Source organism: Periplaneta americana, chromosome 14 (assembly GCF_040183065.1).
Source record: "Periplaneta americana isolate PAMFEO1 chromosome 14, P.americana_PAMFEO1_priV1, whole genome shotgun sequence".
In the NCBI taxonomy this organism is placed as follows: Eukaryota; Metazoa; Arthropoda; class Insecta; order Blattodea; family Blattidae; genus Periplaneta; species Periplaneta americana.
Genome location: NC_091130.1, coordinates 25,492,579 through 25,517,002, shown reverse-complemented (window position 1 = coordinate 25,517,002; position 24,424 = coordinate 25,492,579). Strand labels below are relative to the sequence as shown.

The following is a 24,424-nucleotide window of genomic DNA, read 5'->3' as shown; positions in this document are numbered from 1 at the left end:
GCTAGGTGGGCACCTGCCCCATACACTGGCCGAAATTTCATGAGAAAATTTCTTCCCCCATGAGGACTCGAACCAGCGCGCATTCCGTAACGCGAGTCCTAGGCAGGATGAATATTTCAGATATGTACAAACCGACAATTGCAATTTAAATTACACACGTAATGTATTTTTGTACATGAAATAATTTTTAAGATATTGTCCACACCTGTGGAGTAACGGTCAGCGCGTCTGGCCGCGAAAGCAGGTGGCCCGGGATCGAATCCCGGTCGGGGTAAGGTACCTGATTGAGGTTTTTCCCGGGGTTTTTCCTCAACCTAATACGAGCAAATGCTGGGTAACTTTCGGTGCTGGACCCCGGACTCATTTCACTGGCATTGTCACCTTCATATCATTCAGACGCTAAATAACCTAGATGTTGATACAGCGTCGTAAAATAACCCAATAAAAATAAAATAAAAACAATATTAGAGTCAACTTTTTCTTTTTTAAGTGAGAACCAACTATGTTTTGTATTGCAAATGTTGCGTTACAGACTATTTGAATATCACCGGTGAGTAAACATAAACAATGTCTGATGCACTCTTCCTTATGTCTGGTTCATAATGTTGACATAATTGAAGATCGAACACACCCATAGTACTGTACACTACCCAATACAATCCTTATGTCTTCAGTTCTGTGCTGGACAATTGAACGATAAGACATTGGCGAGAAATCTGATTGCACACCGGAGATTTTGTGTTTTGAGAATAATTGTTTATTATACACAAATTTTATGTCTCACTTCACCATGTGCAATATTTCCATAGTATTAAAATATACAGTGCATTGTGATTGCGATTTAATTGACACACAACTCTAACCAGAATTGTCCTCCATCTGTTCGAAAAAAAAATTGAAAATTATGTTTTATTTAACGACGCATACTTAAATGCCATCGACCTGGGCCCGCTACCTCGGGCACAGAAGGCAGCGCGGTACCGCTGCGCCACCCAGGGTGTCCATCTATTCGATCCTTGGTCAGACATTACTTGTGTTTCTCTTACCCGTAACATTCAGTCACTAAATTAGCCAATTGTTATTAGACAAAGCTAACGCATTATTTGCAATACAAAACATAGTTGGTTCCCATTAAAAATAGAAAGTTGACTCAAATATCTTAAAAATTTTTTCATGTACAAAAAAATAGGTACATTACGTGTCCCCTTCGATGTAATTTAATTTATGTCGGTTTGTGTATATCTGAAATATTTCACACGCTATCGGAGGTGAATGAGTTAAGGCTCATTCACAATGAAAATTAAACATAACGTAAGCGTTAATTATATAAACGTTACGGTAAAATCAAGAAGTCATACCATCATTCACGATGGGAACATAAACATAACAGCAAACATACTTGGTAACCATGGAAACATAACAACGACGGCTTTTCCTCATATTCTGTCGTATACTTCAGCGCTCCACGATTGTGTTCTGTTTGCAAATCACGTAAGCATAAGCATGAAAGTTTGGAGTTTGCAAACTTTCATGTTAACGTCTTACGGTAATGTTTATGTCAATGTTTATATGAATCATTGTGAATGATCCCATTTGCTAGCCTGGGCGCAAACTTCTGTGTTTATGTTAAGGTTATGTTTAATTTCCATTGTGAATGGGCCTTTAAGTGGATCATTCTGTCTAATATTATATTGTTTCAAAATGTTTTTGCACTGTTTCACATTTTGCACTGGATTTTGAAGTGTATTTTTAGAAATTAAACCTGTCTGAATACAGTAATAAAACAAAGTTTATGGATAATTCGCGATTTTCGATATTTCGCGAAAATTCATGCATTAATTACCGCGAATTATCAGGAGTCGACAATATTTGACTAAGAAAGTTACAGAAGAAAAATCGCCAGGAAGAAAACAGTAGGCATAAATGGTAGGGAAAATGCTTATTTAGAGTAATCTGGTACACTATTGCTTTTAAAGCTAATTATTATTATTATTATTATTATTATTATTATTATCATCATCATCATCATCATTACATCCGAAAACTAACAGCACAAGCCCTTAGAAAAAGATCCTTCGAGGTCCATGAAGAGGTGCACTGCGTTCCGTCTGAAGGCGGCGGAATTAGAAGAGCGGACATCGTGGCTCTAGACAAGACTAATAGTAAAGGCTTTATATGGACCCAACTGTTAGATTTGAGATGAGCCAGACCCAACCATCTGAGGTCAGCATAGAGAAACAACAAATTTAGGAGCCTACTATTCCGTATTTCAGAGAAAAATATCAGATAGAAGGCACCTGGGAAGTACATGGTTTAATGATCGGAGCGAGGGGCACCATCCCACGATCAACTGTAAACACTATCAGAACATTTGGAATCCATGACATCATTCCAAAAATAATTACTTCTAGCATTAAAGGGTCTGTGGCGATTCTGAAAAATCATTTATACGGAATATCATAATCCCCCCCTCCCCTCTTTCCATCCGTTAGTGTGTGATTGTTGAAATATATGTACAAATTTATTATTTCTTAAATTTAAGCTCCTAGTTCACATTTCAATTTGACTCATCTATTTTACTGTAATCGTTATCTATACTAATAATAAATCTGTAGCCGAAATTTTTCTGGTAATTTTCGATTTTCCAAAAATATTTGGTCCTAACATATATAATTAACCACCCTGAAACCGAAAATCGCTTTTTTGAAATTTTGTTTGTATGTCTGTCTGTCTGTATGTATGTTTGCTACCTTTTCACGCGATAATGGCTGAACGGATTTCGATGAAAATTGGAATATAAACTAAGTTCATTGTAACTTAGATTTTAGGCTATATGGCATTCAAAATACATTATTTAAAAGGGGGGTTATAAGAGGGCCTGAATTAAATAAATCGAAATATCTCGCTTATTATTGATTTTTGTGAAAAATGTTACATAACAAAAGTTTCTTTAAAAATAATTTCCGATAAGTTTTATTCCTTGAAAAATTTTGATAGGACTGATATTTAATGAGATGAGTTTTAAAATTAAAATAACTGCCATCTAAGGCCGTGTAATGAATTAAAAAACAAATGACTTCGTCTATAAGGGGCCTTGGACACAACAATCGAAAGCTATGAAAGATAGCCTACAGAGAATGTTTCTGTGTTTGTATGAAGTAATATCGGAAGCTAAATTAACCGATTTGTATAATTAATTATTATTTCACCATTGGAAAGTGTAGTTTCTCTAGATGGACATAATGTTATAATATTATTACAATAACTTCTGATATAATATAATATAATATAATATAATACAATATAATATGTAATATTATATAATATAACTTAAGTTATTTGAAGGGTTCACAACCATAGTGGGCCAAGCGCCATTTACTGAATACGTAGAAAACAAGGGTTAAAATTAAGTTATTACCATAATTCAATGGAAACCTATAACAAGTAAAATAAAATACACACATTAAATCTAAATGATGTCAATCTTCATTAAACTATGGTTGCATGTAGTAACAATTAAGAAACATGTTAAAGGAATTGTCATTGCACCAAATGAGTGTCTCTGGACCAAAATGATAGCATTTTAATTAATTGGATGCAATTTAAATGAAGTAACATATTAAACGATTTATCCTTCTATCAAATACGAATGTTCCCTGGATCAAATGTCCTATTTTAATTATGTAATTACTTTTTATTTATTTCTAACGGGTGCAGCGGAGCGCACGGGTATGGCTAGTTATTCTTATATGTGTGTTATTCTGTGTCTTTGGCAACCCAGGATGCCTGGGCAGACTACTTCTTGGAAATAAATTATATATATTTGCCATTACTGTTCATGTTGGGCTTTCTACGAAGGAGTATTTTGTGTGTTCATTTCATAGAGTTGGTTCATAACCATTTGAATAGTCACAGACGCTGCTTCATTAAAATGCAGTATTGTGTGCAATCTGATTGGATCTGCGAGCAGTAACGTTTCCGAATAGCATCTTGTGATAGCATGAATAGCCGACTTGTCATTCTCTGTCTGGTTGCCCATTGTAATCTAGCATTTTCTGTGTTCCGTTGTTGGAGTTCCCGTTTTTACAAATCAGAAGCAGAGTTAGAAAGTCTGTAGACCTCGAAATTGTAATTAAAAGTAATATATTAGGACAAGTAAATTTATACAGCTTTCCGGTCATTGATGTATGAAGGGGAAAAATGGTAGCGAATTTAAAATTATGGCATTTCTTGAATTATTGGAATTAACTAAATGCAAAACATGTAGGCTAAAACTGTGAACCTGCAATACAGTTGCATTTCCTATACAGACATATAGGAACTGACTGCCTCCGTGGTCTGTTGGTCAGCATAGATCAGGAGGTCCCGGGTTCGATTCCCGGGCTCGGCTCTCAGTGAAGAAGAATAATTCCCTGGGTGTCTAGAGTCTGGAAATTTATATGAATGCGAGTGTGATTGTGAGTGTGCCGGGTTAATATTAATTAACCAATCATCACAAATATAAAAATACATCAGGACTGTCGCTGGGCAGTAACCTGAACACACGTTTCAGCGTCACATTGTTGACGAATAACTCCATCTGTTAGCACAACCATAAAGCATCTAATATATGCTATAGAGTTACCAACAACGGAAAAAAAAAAACATATGGGAACTAGAAGATAACAGAATGAAAAAAATGCCTCTGCAGAGAGAGAATTCGTTTTATTAAAATCATAAATTAAAATTAATTTTTTTTCTGGGAGTTCTATAATGATTTTTTTTGTTAAAATATGTATTTTTGTTCTAGCAATATTATATTATTATTATTATTATTATTATTATTATTATTATTATTATTATTATTATTATTATTATTATTATTTACTTGCTTTTAAGGAACCTGGAGGTTCATTGCCGCCCTCACATAAGCCCGCCATTGGTCCCTATCCTGAGCAAGATTAATCCAGTCTCTACCATCATAGCCCACCTCCCTCAATTATTATTATTATTATTATTATTATTATTATTATTATTATTATTATGAGTCGAAATGGAAACTTAAATTCGTAAAGGATGGTGATTGTGATAGCTTTAAAAATGACTTTGCACTAGTGCAGGCCTGCAGAACTGTAGCTCTTGAGAGCGACTGCTTTCCTCCCCTTTCTTACACCACCCACATTTTGTACCTGTGCGGTCACGGCGTTCTAGTTACGCTCGGCTGCATCAACATTCATTCTCGGGGCGGAAGTCGATCATCCCCAGTAGAAGTGGAGTGAGGCTGACGTCATAGTTCCCCTACTTTTCGAGTTCTGCAGGCCTGCACTAGTGGGTATTAAATATTTCTTTGATTGCAAAGGATTGTTAACTGTAGTTGTGTGTGTTTTAACTCCCAAAATGTTTTTGTTTTGTGATACGGGTGTTTGAACTCCCTAAATGTTTTTGTTTTTATACATCTTGATTACACAACTTTTAACACTATATCGCTTTGGGAAACGTATTATGTGTCTTTCACGTGTTAAATTTTATGTTACCTTGTTAACATGTTTCGGCCTGTTATTGGCCATGATCAGAACAGTTCTGATGATGGCGAATAGCAGGCCGAAACATGTAAACAAGGTAACATAAAATTTAATACGTAATACATTTTTGTTTTGTTTCAATGTTGACTATGTGCATTTTGCTCTCTTTTCAGTGGTCAGGTGCATATAATTTCATCTGACCGAGATGAAAGTGACGATGAATTTGTGGCAGCTGCAACTCCACCCAAGATGATGGATTTGAAGCCCAACACTAAAGAGCTTGATGTAAGTATCTGGCTAACTGCAAACCGACAAACTCAATTTGTGTCATGTTACTCACGGGATGATATTTAGCACAGTTTGGCAGTTGGGAAGTGAATCCAGTCTGTGGTAGAAATGGTCTGGTTTTCTTGCATTGTCTAGTAGTGGGATTTTGAAGAAACAAATGAATTTAATACAGCATAATAGAAATAATTCACAAATAAACATTTCATATTGCCTGATCCCATTCTTTTTTTCTTCATTCTCATGTTTCATGAGTGACATTTCTCCTTTCTTAGTCTTTATCTTGTACTTTTTATTATTCCAGTTATTTTCCTTCTTTATTTTTTGCTCTTAACTTCTCGATCCCTCCCTATTTATCTTTTATTTTCTCTTACTGCTCATCATCTTTCTCCTTTTTTTTTTCCTTAATCCTAATTCTTCCTTTTTAATCGTCTTTCTCCTACTATGAATCTGTGATCCTCTTCTTCCCTTCTTCGTATTTTTCCTTCTCTTCCTTTATTCCTCTCGTTCTCTTCATTTTTCGTTCTTCACATTCTTGTTGCTCTTCTCTTTTCTTTCCTTTCACTTTATTCATTTCCCTCATTCTTTCTCCATGTTCCACTCACCCGGCGTGACTCCTCTTCTTTGCTTACATCTTAGGAAGTGAAGGCTCTATAAAGTCTAGGTAGGTAGTATTGTTCGCCATTTTTGTTCTTTCGTTGCCGAGCTACCATACGAGGAATCTATTTGCCACACAGTTAAACATTATCATGTCATAGTTCCTATGATAATAAATCAAACGCACTGTAATTCAGCAAATAATTGAACGGCAAATAACGTCTTCGTGTGCTTTCTGCGAACCCCAACGAAAGAGCCAAAATGGCGGGCGATTATATTAAGTATTTATCGAGCCTTAAGAAATGAATAACGTCTTCATCAGCAAATCACAAGACGCACACGTTTAAATGTAGCCGACCTGCAACGCGATTGGCTGCCAGAAATTGGAGCGATGGGACTGTAGGTCTAGCGTGGTGCTGCCCACTCACTTCCTTTGTTCGCATTTCAGGAGGAGATCCGATTAAGGAATGCGACTTTTTCCCCCCCCCACTCTTACAACCAACCCCCAACACAGGATTGGCCAACTAATTACAACCAACCCCCAACACAGGATTGGCCAACTAATTACAACCAACCCCCAACACAGGATTGGCCAACTAATGACTGAGCCTTGTTTGTCCCAGTCAGCCAATAACAAGATCCCCATCCACCTGCTCCTTCCGAAGTGTTGAGTTACTAGCTTACCATCTCCTCTTACCCCGCAAGGACCATACTCCCCTCGCAAGGATCCTCTCGTGAAATTTTTACAGTGTACACTGTACCTTTTCCTGTAGCAAAGCCATTTCACATATTCTATAGCTACAGCGCTCCTACTGGTGGGATTAGGAACTGAAGCACATAGCCACCAAAACCTTAAGAGTGCACCGTCTCGCTTACAAAGGAGAATCACAAATCAAGGACATCAGTGGAAAGCAATAAGTCTGAAATCAGGGTACGGTAATTATTTCAGAACACTATGTAGATTAAAACAGCAATATTCAATTCTATTTATTAGTCCATTAGACATACAGTCCACACCTGTGAAGTAACAGTCAGCGTGTGTGGCCGTGAAACCAGGTGGCCCGAGTTCGAATCCCGGTTGGGGTAAGTTACCTGGTTGAGGTTTTTTCCGGGGTTTTCCCTCAACTCAATACGAGCAAATGCTGGGTAACTTTCGGTACTGGACCCCGGACTCATTTCACCGGCATTATCACCTTCATCTCATTCAGACGCTAAATAACCTAGATTTGATACAGCATCGTAAAATAATCCAATAAAATTAAAAAAAAAACATACAGTAATAGGCTTCATCACAGATACATTGAAAAACATATAATACATTTCAAAAACACAAATATAATGGAAACAGTAAAATTTAATTAAAACAATGAAAACACGAAATATTTTGAAACTATAAAAAATGAATAAAAAACACTTCACCCTTAATGTATTGTAACTAGAGGTAATCAAACATATTTATTAAAAAGCAGTTTCATGCAAATTTGGTTTAAAAAACTCGCCAATAGAGTAAAAAGCATTATTTAATAACCAATTATAAAATCTAGCTATGAAGCTATTGTTTAGTAACTTATAATATTGACTCGGAAGCTTATTATATAATTTCATCCCCATAACAGAAAAGTTTGTGTTGCTCTTACGTTATCTACAGTATGGGATATTAAGTTGTCACTATTTATAATTTCATGATCATGTATATTGGCCACTAATGAGTCATTGTCGATATTAGCTATGTTGAGTGTAAAGTACTAGTATACAAATTTGTCTGCCGAGATAGCTCTATGGTAGCTCGTCTGCCTCCAGACTAGGCGGCCCAGGTTCGATTCCCGGCAGGGTCAGAAATTTTCATGTAAAATTTCTGCCTCAGGACTAGGAGAGCTGGCGGTGCACAACTTCTAATCACTAAATTGTGCACCAATATGCTTGGGTTAAACCCCAAATCTCTCCGTAGTGCATATGAAGAGAAGACATAATTATGTCGCTGTTGACAGTGATTCGTCCATCGGACAGGGACGTTAAGCCTGGCAGTCCCCTTGGTGCTATTTGAAAGGAGTAGGCTATGTGTCGGCACTGGATTTCCCTTCCTCACCTTCACCATCATCCTCACCCATTCCATACACTACACTTGCACATACATGCAGCCTAGTACACGATATAATTCTTCACAGATACACATCATGTATAGTGTGGTTTGCCGAAGTGTGTACAAATTGAAAATGGGTCACAGTCCTGCCATCTATCCGCAATATGCGGAACCCGAATCACGGAAGTGAAGTGGGTAGGCATTAGATACACACACATATATACAAATTTATGACTGTTCATAACTGTGATTGTCTGAAACGTGGTCGACAATGTTCAACATAGTTCGATTTAAATAAAATTCTAATGTTTTTTTTTTTTTTTTTTTTTTTTTTTTTTTTTTTTTTTTTGCAAAATCAAGGCGCTTCCAATTTTGGTACCATTTTTCCAGAAAATTAAGGCATATTGGATTATCGATTGAAAGAAAGAAAAGTAGGCACATCTTAAATAATTTTGAGAAATGCAGGCCAGTAAAGACTTAATACATGTCAAATTAATGAATTTGTTGTTATTATTATTATTATTATTATTATTATTATTATTATTATTTATGATTTCGTATACTTTGTTGTGGATTTTTTATTATATTTTATGTTAAATACGAAAGTTATAGAATAAATTTAGATGTTTAAAGTAAAAACAAAAGAATAATTGATTTAAAAATATTTTTGGTAGTAAATTGTGGACAGGAGCAGATAAATAAGGTTTAAAGTATTAATGATTATTACGATTGGTTTAAACATGCACTAAAACCAGACAAGTGCAAGTTTGAACCAATAAATTACTGAGATTTGCGATAAATTAATTAGTTTAGGAAATTGTATATTTATTATGTATAACTACTTTTGTATATAGATCTTTTTTTTTTTTTTAATTATTAAGTTTTGTACTTTTGTGAACTAATATCAATAAATCTATCACTATATTATATTTTATGTGTTATGTGGTTGTATTACATCAAATCTCTGTGGATTTACCAGTCTTTAAGTTTTGATTCTTAAGCATTTTAAAACGAAATTTCTTAAATTATTTTGGATTTTTCATTTATCCATTTATCATCGGACATTACAAAAGTAAGAAATTGCAACAGTACTTGTAATGTCATAATCGTGTGTAGTTTGTTTGTTTATATTTACTTGCTTTGAGTGTGTTTTTGTTGACCATCGCCTCTGTTTCTTTTTCTCTGCAGAAAAGTGAGGTTAGCTTGGTCACTCAGCAAGCATGTGGTCTCCTACATTCCACTGGCCATCAACGTCCAAACTCCATCGCAGCAATGATTACTGCTAGAGAGGTATGACTAAGCACGAATATAATGCAGATATTGCATAAGAAGTCAGGGATGGTGCTTATTCAGGCCAGATGTGGCCTGCCATATTCACTGATACATATCAAGGTTAAAGAGAGATCAAAGTTAAGTGTCTAAATTGCTTGAGGATGACTTCCTTGAATAACTTCACAGCGTTGTTTATTAAATGATTTAGCATAAATTTAATATAACGCAGTTGCGATTTGAACCTCGATGAGATATTCTGAGAGACTGTAGATAAAAAAATTGTTGCTACAGAATATGTTTAAAAAATTGTATTTTTCTTTTCTTGAAGTTTTCATGTTTATAAAGCATTTATGAAAAATGTTCAACACCATTTATTCTTTACCGTAAAACAAAATTGTATAGCAAGTTCAGAAACATGCATAATGTTTATACAGAGTATAATAAATTTTAACACTATTGTGACTGTATATTTCTATTTTTAGAAGTTTTATGAGTAAAACATTAATAATGTTCATAAAATACATACAATTTATTTTAATGCTGTTTGTGTATTATTTGTTTTTATTAATTTTATGGAGATAAAATTCATAATAATGTAGAAGGATTTCAGTTCTGTTATTTAATTTTTTTGCCCTTTTATAATAGTACATTATGCAACGAGCCTATAATGATAGTAATTAAGAAGCGAGTAAGGATGTTTATGAAACTCGCTTGCGCTCGTTTCATAAACATAATTTTCATACGAGCTTCTTAATTACCATTATAGGCGAGTTTCATACGAATTTTTATGCTCGACCATATTTCTAACTTGAAATTATTCATTTTATTTGTATCTAACTGACCTTGAGCATTACCTCGTAAATTGTGAGATGTGCGCAGATGCGAAAGTATTGATTTTTTCCGAGGAACAGATGTCCACATTGACCTTGATAGCCTATAAGAACCTACAGAGTAAACTAAATATTAACATTGATATAACATTGAAATTAAATTAGACATTGAAAAACGAGATGACAAATTGAATTTATTTGAATATTATTTACAATTAACGCTAATTATTATAGTAACAGAACATAACCTTCTGCGACAGTATTGGATTTCCAGCCTCTGTGACTTTTCGCTAATTCTCTTTCGATTGCATATCCGAGAATAATCGATACTTGTGGTTTTATAACGATACAAAGCTGACTTGTCATTGGCAGAGGTTTTATAACGGTACAAAGCTGACTTTTCATTGGCTGAACACACCTGTACTTTAATGAGTAGGTGTACTTTAATGACATGCATTAAAGGACTGCTACCAGGTGTATAATTACTACATTTCGGCATGGTCGAGCATAAAAAAAAATACGTAATGTTTATAAAATTCTTTACCCCCCCCCCCCCCCAACACTGGCATTCATATATTAATTTTGCTTTTGAAGCTTTATAAAGAAAACAGTGACTGTGTTAAATAAAATAGAGAAAAATATTTTCTGTACAATTGTCTTTTGCTTTTTGTCGTTGGAACCATAACGAATGCAACATTATATTAGTATTTGTAAAATATACGTAAATAATTTTCATTGCTCTGTTTTAGAGGCTAAATGAAGGAAATAATTCATACATAAAAATAATTTCCAACATTATTTTATGTTTATTCTTTGTCCCAGGCTATTAATGATGGTTGTCTCGTAAAAAGTTGCAATCGAGTATGTTTTTTAAGAAAATTATCCCTTATTATTTTTAATAGTGAATTCCTGAATTACAGATTTATAAAAGGGATAAAAAGCTTTCATTTCACAGAAAATAAAGATGATTTGCAGTAACAAGAATTCTTTTACCTTATCTACATTGTATTAACTTTTTTGCAGGATTTTTTCTCCCTAAAGTTTCTACAAATATACTCATTTTTGTAGCTTGTGACTCATGTAAACGTATTAGTTTGTTTTTTAAGTCTACTAACGGTTTTTTAATTATATCTTTACATGACAAAAAAAGTTGTTTTTTTTTAAGGCGTGTTTATTTATTTTGGAAGGTCCTTCATGTTTCAAGCATTTACAATTTATTAGTTACAAAACTGAGAACATTGTAAATTATTATCTTGGCATTTTATTGGGCTTCATTTCTGAATAATTTATGAAAAAAATGTTTTTTCTGTTACTTGGAGGTTCTTTTAATCGAGTCAAAACTTATATACTATAGGAAGTGTGTACAAAGTGTGGGGGGACTTCAGAGAAAGGCATATGTTTCATATTTTAGAGAGGGATGTTTGGCCGAAGTTCCTTCACCCGTGGAGATCGCTGTAAAATCACCAACCATTACATCCCAAACAAGATGAAGACTGTAGCTACATATCACAGTAAAGCTTTCTGTGGACAGTATTCAAAAGATGGCAACTACTTTCTGAGCGCTTGTCAAGGTGAATGCAGATATTTTTGTTAAAATTTAATTTTAGTTAATTAATCATGGGTCTCAGACATATGTATTTATGTTTACATTCAGTATATTAAATAGAATATGAATTTTTAAATAGGTTACATCAGGCATGGGCACACAAAAAGAGTGGGGGACTTGAAAACAGGTTTGATGGAAAGAGAGAGAATACCAGTTCATCGTTGTTTTCTCCTTTTCTTTCTATCTGTCTTTATCATAACATTTTGTATTAACACCTGTTTAAAGCATAAATAATGCTAATATTTATGAAGTGGCATATTGCTAAATATAACAGATTAATTACCAGTATCTGTTTGAATTATTTCTGTGGCCGGGAGGAAAAAGGTCTTAAGTAAAAATTTTATACTTTTCAGGAAAGCAGTAGAAAGATTGAAATTGGTGTCAATTATAGAGTTTTTTTAATTAAGTTTTTCCTGGATATTATTTGTTTATATTTCTTCTAAAATAGATAATGTTGCTCATTTAACAATTTTCTTGATTATTTCCAAAAATAGCCACACTTAAGCCCTTTTAAGATCAGAAGCCAAACTGAGTAGAAGGGACTATTAAACATAAGACCTTTTACATGTCAAAATAAATGAGAAATGTAAATTATTAGGAATGCAAAATGAGTCTTACACAATTATAGGACTGTTTACCCTAGTGCTTAAAGTTTTAAAAGGAAAGGGCATCAGTATGTGCTAAAATGGCTAAAATACAAGTTAGACCTTTTTAATAGGGAAGCATGGAAAGTAAACATGTGATGGTTTGTAAGGAATAAAGTATTAAATATACTTAAGTCCTTTATTCTGTGTGTGCTCGATTGAAAAAGTACTTAGGACATTTGGTAATGCTCTATAAATCCAGTCAGGAGTCTCATTTGACTTTAGCCGTTTTACCAGATTGTAGAGAATTGTTTCTGCTTTCAGAATATATAAAAATTTCATTTTCACAAAAAACTGACTTAAGACCTTTTTCCTCCTGGTCACAGATTTTAAATTGTAATTTTAATCATAACAACATAACACAGTAGAACGTTCAAACTAAACCACTGAAGGAAAGTAAATGAATTAAATGTCTCAGTTGCTGCAATAGAATATACAATAATATGAGGGTCATACTAAAAGTCGTGAGCAATCCATTATTATAAATATTAATTGTTATTTTTTAGACAAACCAGGTGTATCACTTTAATCTACAGACTTTTCTATCACTTTTCAACATAGCTTCCATTTCTTTGCACACATTTTTTCCACCATTCTGTAAGTTCGTAAATTTCCTTGTGGTAGAAGTCCGCTCCAGTTTCCTGAAGACATTGATGTAGGGTTGGCCTCGCAGCTGTTCCTTTAGAACTGAAAATATGGTAGTCGGAGGGTGCCAAGTCGGGACTGTAGGGAGGATGCGGAAGAGTTTCCCACCAAACTGTCCTGATTTTCTCCATGGTGACAGGAGCAATGTGATGCTGCGCATTATCATGTTGCAGGAGTATCTTCTTTTCATGTTGTTTCTCGCGCAATGCACAATGGAGCTTCAAAAGTATCTCTCCAGGTTCAGGAAATTCAACAAGAATGCATCCCAGAACTCATCAACTCTTTCCTTGTTGCGTTCTGTGAAGGCAGTTTGAGGACGACCGCTACGAGGCTCATCTTGGATGCTCTTGTTCCCGTCTTAGAAATGTTTCACCCATTCCTAACACTGCTGACGCCCATGCACACATCTCTGTATGCATGCTGAAGCCTGAGGTGAATTTCAGCAGAAGATTTTTTTCTCTTTAATAAGGAATTCAATGACAGCACACAGTCGTTGTCGACCATTTTGCAAACATTGCCTGTTATCACGTGTTAGAAGCTAATGACGTCATAATATGTCAATACATAGTGTAAAGTCTGTAGATTATGATCATTTGTTTTGTTACATTGTTGAAATTGGAATTATAGTAATGGGTTGCTCATGACTTTCAGTACGACCCTCTGTATAAATGTAAAACTTTTTGACAACAATTTCTGCATTAAATAAATTATTAATCAATTGCTTTTATAAAATTAACTTTTTAATTGTAATAATTTACACAGTATTATTATTACAAAAAGCAGTTTAACATTTGCTGTGAGTTATTATCGCGATTCTTGAGATAAAATTTGATTTCTGAAGTCGCAGAGCAGAATTCAAGTTTCTGTTGCTTATGTTTGACCTTATAGAAGATTTCGTTATGTTCATATGTGAAAAGAATTTCTCTCAAATATGCGTAGATCCAAATATTGCCATTAACCTAACTCCAAAATCATGCATGTGGATAATTATCTTTCCGTGAACTCAGATGCAGTACTGTGCGTGATATTTTGCTTTATCAAGATTGCTCTTTCAGTTTGTGTAAGCAGCAGAAAGAATGTGAATATTATGTTACAGAAATATTCTTGAAGGTTTGAATGTGCTTTATGTTTGAGACCCTTGATGCTAAATATTCAAAGCAACTCCAGTGGGGTTGTGAGGGATTATTTTTTACGAATTAAAAACTGAATCGAATTGTATACTAAAGAAACACACACTCATGTGTTTTTTCCTTCAGATCGGAACTTGAGATTGTATATGACGGCTGAAGATAAATTTGTACTATTGAAGACAATTCAGGCCCGGGATGTGGGATGGAGTGTGCTAGATACAGCTTTCAGCCCTGATGGAAGTTATATTGTTTACTCCAGCTGGTCAGAATGCCGTGAGTATAAACTGTCTTGTTGTTTTCTTTTCTTTATTTATTTCTTTCTTTCTTTCGTTCTTTACTCCTCCCTTTCGTTTCTTTCTGTCTCTTTATGGTTTCTTTTCAGTTTTTCCATTCCTGTATACAGTGAAACCCCGATAAGACGCTGTTCAAGGGACCGGGTGTAAACCGCGTATTAACCGGGACCGCGTGTTAGGTAGTATACTAATTTTGACTTATATACAGTATATATTAGCATTTTTCTTTATTGAAATACATGATTCATGAAAGGTAATACAGTATTACTCCATTATGTAATTACTGTACTGTACGTCAAAGACATTTTACAATATGTACTGTACTTAATTCTTTCGAAAAAAAGTCATTTATAGTTGTTTGCCGTGTGCGTGTTCTCCAAGTCCTCATGTTTACCACACTTCAGTTTCTGCAATTACATCCTCCTGACGTCGCAGCTGTAGTGATTGAGTCGCGATTTTTTATTATCGTTCTTAATGTCGATGATGGGATTCCTAATGCATCAGAGAGTTGTTTCTGAGTAAGAGTACTGTTCTCATCGTACTTTCGTAAGATTTCCAATTTTTCGATACAGAAAGCACTTTTCGTTTAACACTCATTGTAATCACACTCACAGACACTTCAATACACTAAAGGACAACAAACTGCCCAGCAAAAATTTCCAGAATTTTATTACGACTGTGTGAGGAATGTTGTTTGAGACAGAGGGTTAGCAAGAGGGTGAGGTTTGTAACTGTATGTAGGCTTTAACCACACAGATAAGGAGTCGAGTAAGAGAGCTTAACAAGAGGGTGGGGTATACTAAGGTATGAAGTATGAAGGTTTAAATGCGCAGGTAAAGGGTCGAATACCAGTACTTTTCAGGTTAATGGCACCAGTGAGTTCAGTGACCAAGATGTTTCATTGCTGTTACAGTACATTGCTGAAAATGACATCGAAAATATTCCACAAAAACAGCGTATTATGCGGGACTTGAGCGCAACAAACGGGGTATTTTATAAAGGCGTGTCCACACCTGTGGAGTAACGGTTAGGGCGTCTAGCCGCGAAACCAGGTGGCCCGGGTTCGATTCCCGGTCGGGGCAAGTTACCTGGTTGAGTTTTTTCCGGGGTTTTCCCTCAACCCAATATGAGCAAATGCTGGGTAACTTTCGGTGTTGGTCCCCAGACTCATTTCACCGGCATTATCACCTTCATCTCATTCAGACGCTAAATAACCTAAGATGTTGATAAAGCATCGTAAAATAACCTACTAAAATAAATATAAAGGCGTTATGTATGAAATGTGCAGGGACCGGACAAAAAAAGCGTATTACACAGGATAGCGTAATAAGCGGGCGCGTTTTATCGAGGTTTTACTGTACTTTGTTCCACAATGCCTGACAGGCGACGTAAACATTGCCGACAGAGGAAGAGAGAAGGATAATTGCTATTCAACAAATGGCAGAGGTCACATTTCAGGCTTATCTTGAATTTGGGGGGAGGTAGGACCTTCAGACCACCCAACTTCAAGATACTGTAAGTCTGGAATGTGACATCTGTCATTGGTTAAATAGCAATAAAATATATTTTTCCCTTCCTCTGCCAGCAATGTTTATGTCGCCTGTCAGGCATTGTGGAACGTAGTATAGTTCTCTGTGTACTTTTTTCTTTTTCCTGTGATTAATATTTTCTCTCTTTCTTTTGCTCTTTGTTCCTTGCTACCTTTTATTTTTTTATCTTTTTCTCCTCTTTTCTCTCTTTTTTGTTGTTTTCATTTTTATTTCGTTTTTGTTACATTTATCGTTGTTCCCCCCCCCCCCCTCTTCCTTTGGCTCTCTTCATGAGCCTACTTTCTCTCTAAAAATTAGCTCCTGACTCCAACTTCACAGCCTATAGTGATGTCAAAGCAAGCGCATTTTTCTGACCTTGACGTCGTGCGCGGGCAGCAAGCGCTAAGTATGGAAAGAGGAAGGGTTGTGTATATGAATAAGCAACCTGTTGGATTAAGAAAACAGTGGTGCACAAACTTCAAACGGAACGTGAAATTTTATGTCGTTATTTTTATATGGCTTCTTTCTGTTTAATATTATCTATATTGTCTGTAAAACAAAAGTACTAACACTGATTTCTTAATATTGGACTTGTGTTTTAAATCTTAATAACATAATAGAGAGTTAAGAAGGAATATTCACTTAAATTCCATAGTAGTATAATATTATACTGTATTAAGTGGATGAAACACATCATTCATAAAGAAAGTGATATTCCAAAGAAAGAGATTGAGTATGACATGATAAGTTGGACTTTATATTGATGGTATCTTTAGCCTTACAAAAGTAATCAATAAACTAATAAAAACAATATTACAGTACAAAGCAAAGTTACCTAGGTACTGTATCCTTTTTAAGTGTAACTAATATTACATAACAAAACTCTTATCGCATTATGCTTTTAAGGTGATATTTGTGAGCAACTTCCTATCATCAGAATGTTAAATTATGTTCTCGAAATCTGCTGAAGCTATAGAGCTGACATTTTTACAACACATGGACACGTATCTTTTGCTTATGATGTAACAGTAGTTGCTTTGTTAATTCATTTTCTTACAAACAATTTCCATGCGAATATTTTCAGAATTTTCAATACACTATCTTCAGTAATAGGTATATCGATATATTAGATTTACGAAAACATTCTGTAAGGCTACTAAATAAATAGGCCTATACCTCAAAATTTCACTTTTCTATACGAAAAGTTGAGAAAATATTTCTTTTGAATAAAAAAATCAAACTTGTGAAAAATGAGCATTAAAATTAAAACTTACATTCTTATAATGCAATTATACTTCTCAGGCAAATCTAAAAATTAACATGGATACAGTTTTAATAAGTTCTCTTCCCTTTATCTATTGAATCAGTGCTGGCCATCCCTGAATATAGCTCGACCAAGCGGCATATATCACCTCTTTCGTCTGTCTCTTTCCTTTCTGCAGTAAAGCGCTCAGGCTCTCCTGGGCTCTAAAGCGCACGCTTGCTCCTGTGGGCATCAATTGACATGCCTGGCCTAGAATAAGATTGTTCATATCCTTGCTTGCATCATTATGAACATGCTTCTTGTAGTAGCTCACATAAGTGTCAGAAATAATATTAATGTATAGTATAATTTCCATAAATATTAACTTCACATAGACGCTAGGCGAAGTGTGCAAATGCTTAGTAACATTGTTGGTTCTTTCTAGTTCATCTTGTTCGACTGTATGGAGACTCTGAGAATCAAGATGCTCTTCCACTTTGTCCTGAAGAAAGACGGTTCTGCATATTTTCACTAGTATTTTCATCAGATGGAAGAGAGATACTCGGTGGTGCCAATGATGGCTTTTTGTATGTCTATGATAGGGAATGCAACCAAAGAGCTTTGAGGGTAGGTAACATTTACAGTGGAGCTTTGGTTATCATAGTGTTGGACTATTGTCATGTCTACTGTCGTTCATTGTTTAATTCAGAGGTATTCAAACCTAAGTTATCGGCATTCTTACCACACCACAAAATTGCTTTTTGACGAGCAATACATTGGATTTTCCTGGTTTTCCAGTGCAGGACACAGTGCATGGGTTGCCTTGTTAATTAATTGTTTACTCTAAGCTGGCGACACAATTCTGCGGGCATTTTGCATTGTCGGTCTCTGTTGGTGAGTTGTTTTCTGTATTGAAAAAGACGTATTTTCAACCATAGATAGTACTACAAGAACAAGTGGTTATGAAACGTTTTGTCTTACACAATCATTGATTCAAATTCAAATTCAAATTTATTTACAATTTACATTTGAATTGAATACATATGAATAGATACCTGAAATGAGCATATGCTCGTGCTCGGGTACAGTCCAGTAGTCTACATAAATTTTACAGGGTTCAAATAATAATGCTGATGATATAAATAATAGTAACAATAAGAATAATAATAATAATAATAATAATAATAATAATAATAATAATAATAGAATAATCGTGACAGAAATGATACAAAGATTGTAATACAAAATAATTCATTAATAATAATAATAATAATAATAATAATAATAATAATAATAATAATAATAATAATAGTGATAAAACAAAAATATTTACAATAATAAAATAAATACTAAGACGGATAAAATAAAATATAAAACCACTAGCGAGAGTTAACACAACTTAAATAAGCATATAATAACCGGAAAAAAATGCCGAACTCGAAAATCAACAGAAAAGTTCGTTGTATAGCAGACGACAGCAACCGCCGTATTGACATTGTGTTGTGCATTAATGGTAGTAGGGGGAGCCGAAAGTCTACGTAACTGCCGTTCTCTTCGAATCTTCTCGTAAAATCATGGGAAGTTAATGCTGAAAAACAAAATGTCTACGAGTCAAACTGTTCATTATTACCAGGATGAATACAAATAATACTGAAATATATTAATCGAGTTTCAGTTATAGATCTCTCCTTTTGTGCAAGAGGTATCATATCAAAATATTTTATGAATGGCGGGGAAAATATAAATTTCAAGAACTTTCTAGTGACAAGATATAGAGACAAGTACAATCAAGTGTATCTGTGGCGATGCTAAGAAAATCATTTATTGGAGATATACACTGTTATTAATTAAGAAAATGATCTATTTATATTTATTACAATGTTTTATCTTATAGGGTGCATGCATCAGATAAATACAATAAAAATTAGTACCATATAATGCTAGTAACATTTAAAAAAATTATAATAAAATTTATCAAATATCATACAAACATTTTCACTTTATTTTTAAACTTAAGAATGTGTAAATTGCTTAGGTCTGGATTATTTTTCAATACTGAATTGTATAGTCTTGGTCCATAATTCCTACTATGTCTTAATCCAGCTGTAGTGTGGCATTTAGGTTCTGCCAAAAGAGTTGGGACATTTCTTCTGGTGTTATGTATATGTTTTTCAGTTATAAAATTCATTCGATTTTTGTGAAAATAAGTTAGTAATGTATGTTTATATATTTGCTCAATTTTTAGTACTTGGAATTCAGAATAAATAAATTGTGTCGGATAATCAAGTGGTTTGAAACAGTGTGTTAAATTATTAAATCAGTGGCGAGAAACAGGTTCTGTCTTTGGTACTAAGAAATGTCCAAAATATAAACACAACTTGTACGACTTCTCTGCTAGAGATTTTGTAATGAGGAAAATGCGTTGCTGTATTGTGTAACTGGTTGAAAATACGTCTTCCTCAATACAGTTTAGGCAACTCACTGAGATTGACAATCCAAAGTGCCAACAGAGTTGTCTCGGCTTAGTGCAAATAATTAACAAAGCAAATCCACGCATTATAACCTATGACATGCTTATAGGAAACGACTTAGGGAAAAGCCAATGTGCTGTCCATCACGGGGCAACCTCATGGCGTGGTAAGAATGCCAGTAACTTAGGTTTGACTCGATCTTACCAATTAACTGTACAATTAACTAAGTGTACGATTGAGCGAGTGAATGTATGGATGAGTGTACAATTGACTGCATGGACGAGTGAGTGATTGAGTGAGAGTATGGGTGAGTGTACAATGACTGGATGGATGAATGAGTGTACGATTGAGTTAGTGAATATATGAGAGTAAGTACAATTAACTGTGGATGAATGAGTGTACAATTGTTAGTGAATGTATAATTGACTGAGTGTATAAGTGAGTTAGTTTGCAATATAGTAGGTGAACGAGTGAGTGAGTGAGTGAGTGTACAGTTGACTAGGTGTATGAGTGAGTGTACATATTAATGAATTAATGTACAATTGACTTGGTGTGTGAGTGAGTGAGTTTACGAGTGAATGTACAAGAGAGTTAGTACACTTGATTGAATATACGAAAGCATTATTAAATAAATGTACTGGTGAGTGAAAATATGAATGCAAGGTTAATTGATTGCCTTGTTCCATGAAATCCACCAACAATACATCTTTCTTGTCTTCAATTAGATTTGCATGACGCTTCCTGATGTCACTTGCAATCACACGCATCCATACAAAGGAAAAGATACTTCCCCTGTCATGTTCACATGTACATTCTCATGGCAGGGCAGCTTACGTAACTTATCTCAAAGGGTATTAAGTTCAGACTTCCTGGTGCCTCGACTGTCGCTGGATACTGTATGAGCCAGCTAATTATCTCAATAGCCAAGTACAATAGAATTAAATAAGTGAAAATGATTCTTTCTAAACCATATTTCATGACTGATCAATATCCAAAATCGTTTACCATATTGTCTCGAGGCGGTACTAAACCTCAGGGAACAACACACATAATATGTGCAATAATGTGTCATTTCTTTTCTTTCTCAGATAGAGGGACATGATGACGATGTAAATACAGTTGCTTTTGCTGACAGCACTTCACAGATACTGTACAGTGGTGGTGACGATGGTTTGTGCAAGGTATGTATGTTTATAGTTCACATACTACATTTTATCCATTGGAAAAGCATTATAAAAAATTCATCTGACATTTTTTACAAATTTATGTATAAGTTTTATGCACCAAGCCTTTAAAAGTTGAAGTGCTTAACAGGAGATTTCAAATGGAGTCTTTCACCATAAATAGTGTAGATTTACTGCAGATATACAGTTTCAGTTGCGTTTATTTTTTAGTAGCCTAATGTGGGAACTTATAAAAGCTTGTGGTATACCTGGAAACGAGAAAGTCGATAATATTGCAAAACAGGCAACATATTTGCAACCAAGACCTCTTCAAGTGATATCTCTATCAAATGCTTTTGCTTCAGTAAAGTCTCATTTTACAAACCTATGGATCAACAATTGGCTCTCTTCTGACAAAGGAAAAATTTTACAGTCTGTACAAAAGAAACCAAATGACCTGGAAATGTACAAAAACTTGGCCAGACATGTTGAAACATTTTTAACAAGAGCCAGAACAGGTCACATTGTCACTCAATTGTACCTACACCGATTTCACATTTCTGATAATCCTACTTGTCTGTGGTGTAATAATCATGATGAAGATCTGGAACACATTCTTCTCTACTGTCCATCCATAAACCACAAAAGAAGTAAATTAAAATCATCAGTACCAGTTGCAGAAGACACAGCCCTGCAGTATATATTGACTACACCCCAACTCTGGCTACTAGCAACAGTCATCTATAATCTTTTCGCTGTAAGAAAAATCCTAATATAAACAATAGCACGTGACTGAAGTGAGGCTTCATTGGCCACTGTTTGGCGCCATAGATTCTCAGTACATGTTCCCGCCTACTGTTGTACATCCTGTTCCATGTTAAACATTTCCCGTTACCCATCAAGTAGATCTAACCTCACTACTATGCATTCATTTGCTTAGGAAACATTTACTTTTATAATTACTGTAATTAAAACTCACTTAACTTAATATATACACTTAAGACTATTTTGTTTTTGTCCGCTTTTGAGAGGGTTTCCACACTTATGATTAATAACCACACACACCGAGGATGCAGAAGCCATACTTCAGTACCACGTGCTTACATGAACAACTACGAGCTCAAGTGATGCCAGCTTGTTACAGGAACAGACTACCTCGGTATTACTGTTGGTATTCATCCGCGTTCATAGCACACAACAAAATATAAAAGTAGCGTTTCTTTTACATAGCGTTATACATATGAGCGAGGTTATATGTTTCATCGTATTTAACAACTAGAATTCAATTTTTTATTTTCACATAATATAAGATTATGGTTTCCAAATACGAACTATATTCTCCTGCGTAATGTGAGTGTTTCGACTGGGAGCCAATCATGGATATGACAGCATCGTGCTTATGTTTACATTATTTTTCTTACAGCGAAAACAGTATATAATGAACACCGATCAAAATACCCCCCATTTCTCGTGAAAAACAACAACTGAATAGACTACAGTGGACTATAGTGGACTTTATGTTGTCAGCAAACAGCTGGATACATTAAGAAGATTGATAAAAGCTTTTACTTACCACAATTTCTATTTTGATGTAATTTTCTGAAAAATTCTGACCTAAGTTCTGTGCACAGCTGGATTAAGAACTACTACAGAGAATCCACTCTATTATTTTCGAGGCAAATAAACATGTCTGATTTTGTCTTTTACTTTGTCTGTTACTGAAGGTGAACTGATTTTATGCTGTATGGTTTCAGGTGTGGGATAGAAGAACTCTGAGCGAATCACACCCGAAACCGGTTGGTATTCTGGCTGGTCACATGGATGGAATAACATATATTGACCCTCGTGGAGATGGTCGACACCTTATTTCAAATTGTAAAGATCAGAGTATTAAATTATGGGATGTACGAGTCTTTTCAGGTAGAACTGGCGAAAACAATACCCGAAAAGCAGTATCAGATCAAACTTGGGATTATCGATGGCAGAAAGTGCCTAAGAAATGTGAGTTGGTATTGTATTGCTGTGTCCCATATTTTATATAAATGTGATTTCGTGACATTTATATTGAGTTCATATGTTTTTTGGTTCCTACAGTATGCAACCCTAAGAAGAATTTAGAGGGTGATACATCTGTGATGACATATCGGGGTCACTCAGTACTCCAGACTCTCGTAAGATGTCATTTCTCACCAGAGTTCACAACGGGCCAGCGGTACATATACACAGGGTGTGCAGCAGGGAGAATAGTCAGTAAGTATAGTACTCTGTGGAGTGTATATTGGGAAAGTACATGGCACCTCGTGATATTATGGATGATAGATTTCTTATACAAATAGATACTTACTTACTACTTACTGCCTTTTAAGGAACCCAGAGGCTCATTGCTGTCCTCACATAAGCCCGCCATTTGTCCCTATCCTGAGCAAGATTAATCCAGTCTCTATCATCATATCCCACCTCCCTCAAATCCATTTTAATATTATCTTCCCGTCTATGTCTCGGCCTCCCCAAAGGCCTTTTTCCCTCCGGCCTCCCAACTAACACACTATATGCATTTCTGGATTTGCCCATACGTGCTATATGCCCTGCCCATCTCAAATATCTAGATTTAATATTCCTAATTATGTCAGGTGAAGAATATAATGCGTGCAGTTCTGCATTGTGTAACTTTCTCCATTCTCCTGTAACTTCATCCCTCTTAGCCGCAAATATTTTCCTAAGCACCTTATTCTCAAACACCCTTAATCTATGTTTCTCTCTCAAAGTGAGAGTCCAGGTTTCACATCCATAAAGAACAACTGGTAATATAACTGTTTTATAAATTCTAACTTTCAGATTTTTTATGTTTTCACTGTACTGACATACAGTAGAATCCCACTTTTACGTTCTGGCTATTTACATTTTCCCCGCCATTTACACCATCAATTTTTGGATCCCATAAATTTTCATATGTTCATAATGTTATATATACCTCGCATTTGTGTTAACGTAATTTCAAATTTCCCGCAATTTACATTGCTGTGAGTGCACAAAATGGCGTCTCAAATGTTAGGAAGTTAAATGGCGTATTTGTAATCTAACAGATGTGCTTTGATCATGAGTTTCAGTGTCGTCAACATTGCACATTTACAGCCA

The 24,424-nt window shown here is 34.9% G+C and overlaps 1 protein-coding gene across 3 annotated transcripts in view; it reads left to right on the top strand.

Annotated features, from left to right (window-relative positions):
* LOC138713201 (DDB1- and CUL4-associated factor 11) overlaps window positions 1-24,424 on the top strand; it is an 83,997-nt gene that overhangs the window by 35,016 nt on the left and 24,557 nt on the right. For all 3 annotated transcript variants that reach the window (XM_069845101.1, XM_069845103.1, XM_069845102.1), the window contains exons 2-9: window positions 5,675-5,786; window positions 9,652-9,753; window positions 11,977-12,136; window positions 14,717-14,863; window positions 18,101-18,282; window positions 21,215-21,307; window positions 23,044-23,290; window positions 23,384-23,539. In XM_069845101.1, coding sequence (XP_069701202.1) covers window positions 5,675-5,786; window positions 9,652-9,753; window positions 11,977-12,136; window positions 14,717-14,863; window positions 18,101-18,282; window positions 21,215-21,307; window positions 23,044-23,290; window positions 23,384-23,539 — 1,199 coding nt within the window. The remainder of the gene's footprint in view (window positions 1-5,674; window positions 5,787-9,651; window positions 9,754-11,976; window positions 12,137-14,716; window positions 14,864-18,100; window positions 18,283-21,214; window positions 21,308-23,043; window positions 23,291-23,383; window positions 23,540-24,424) is intronic.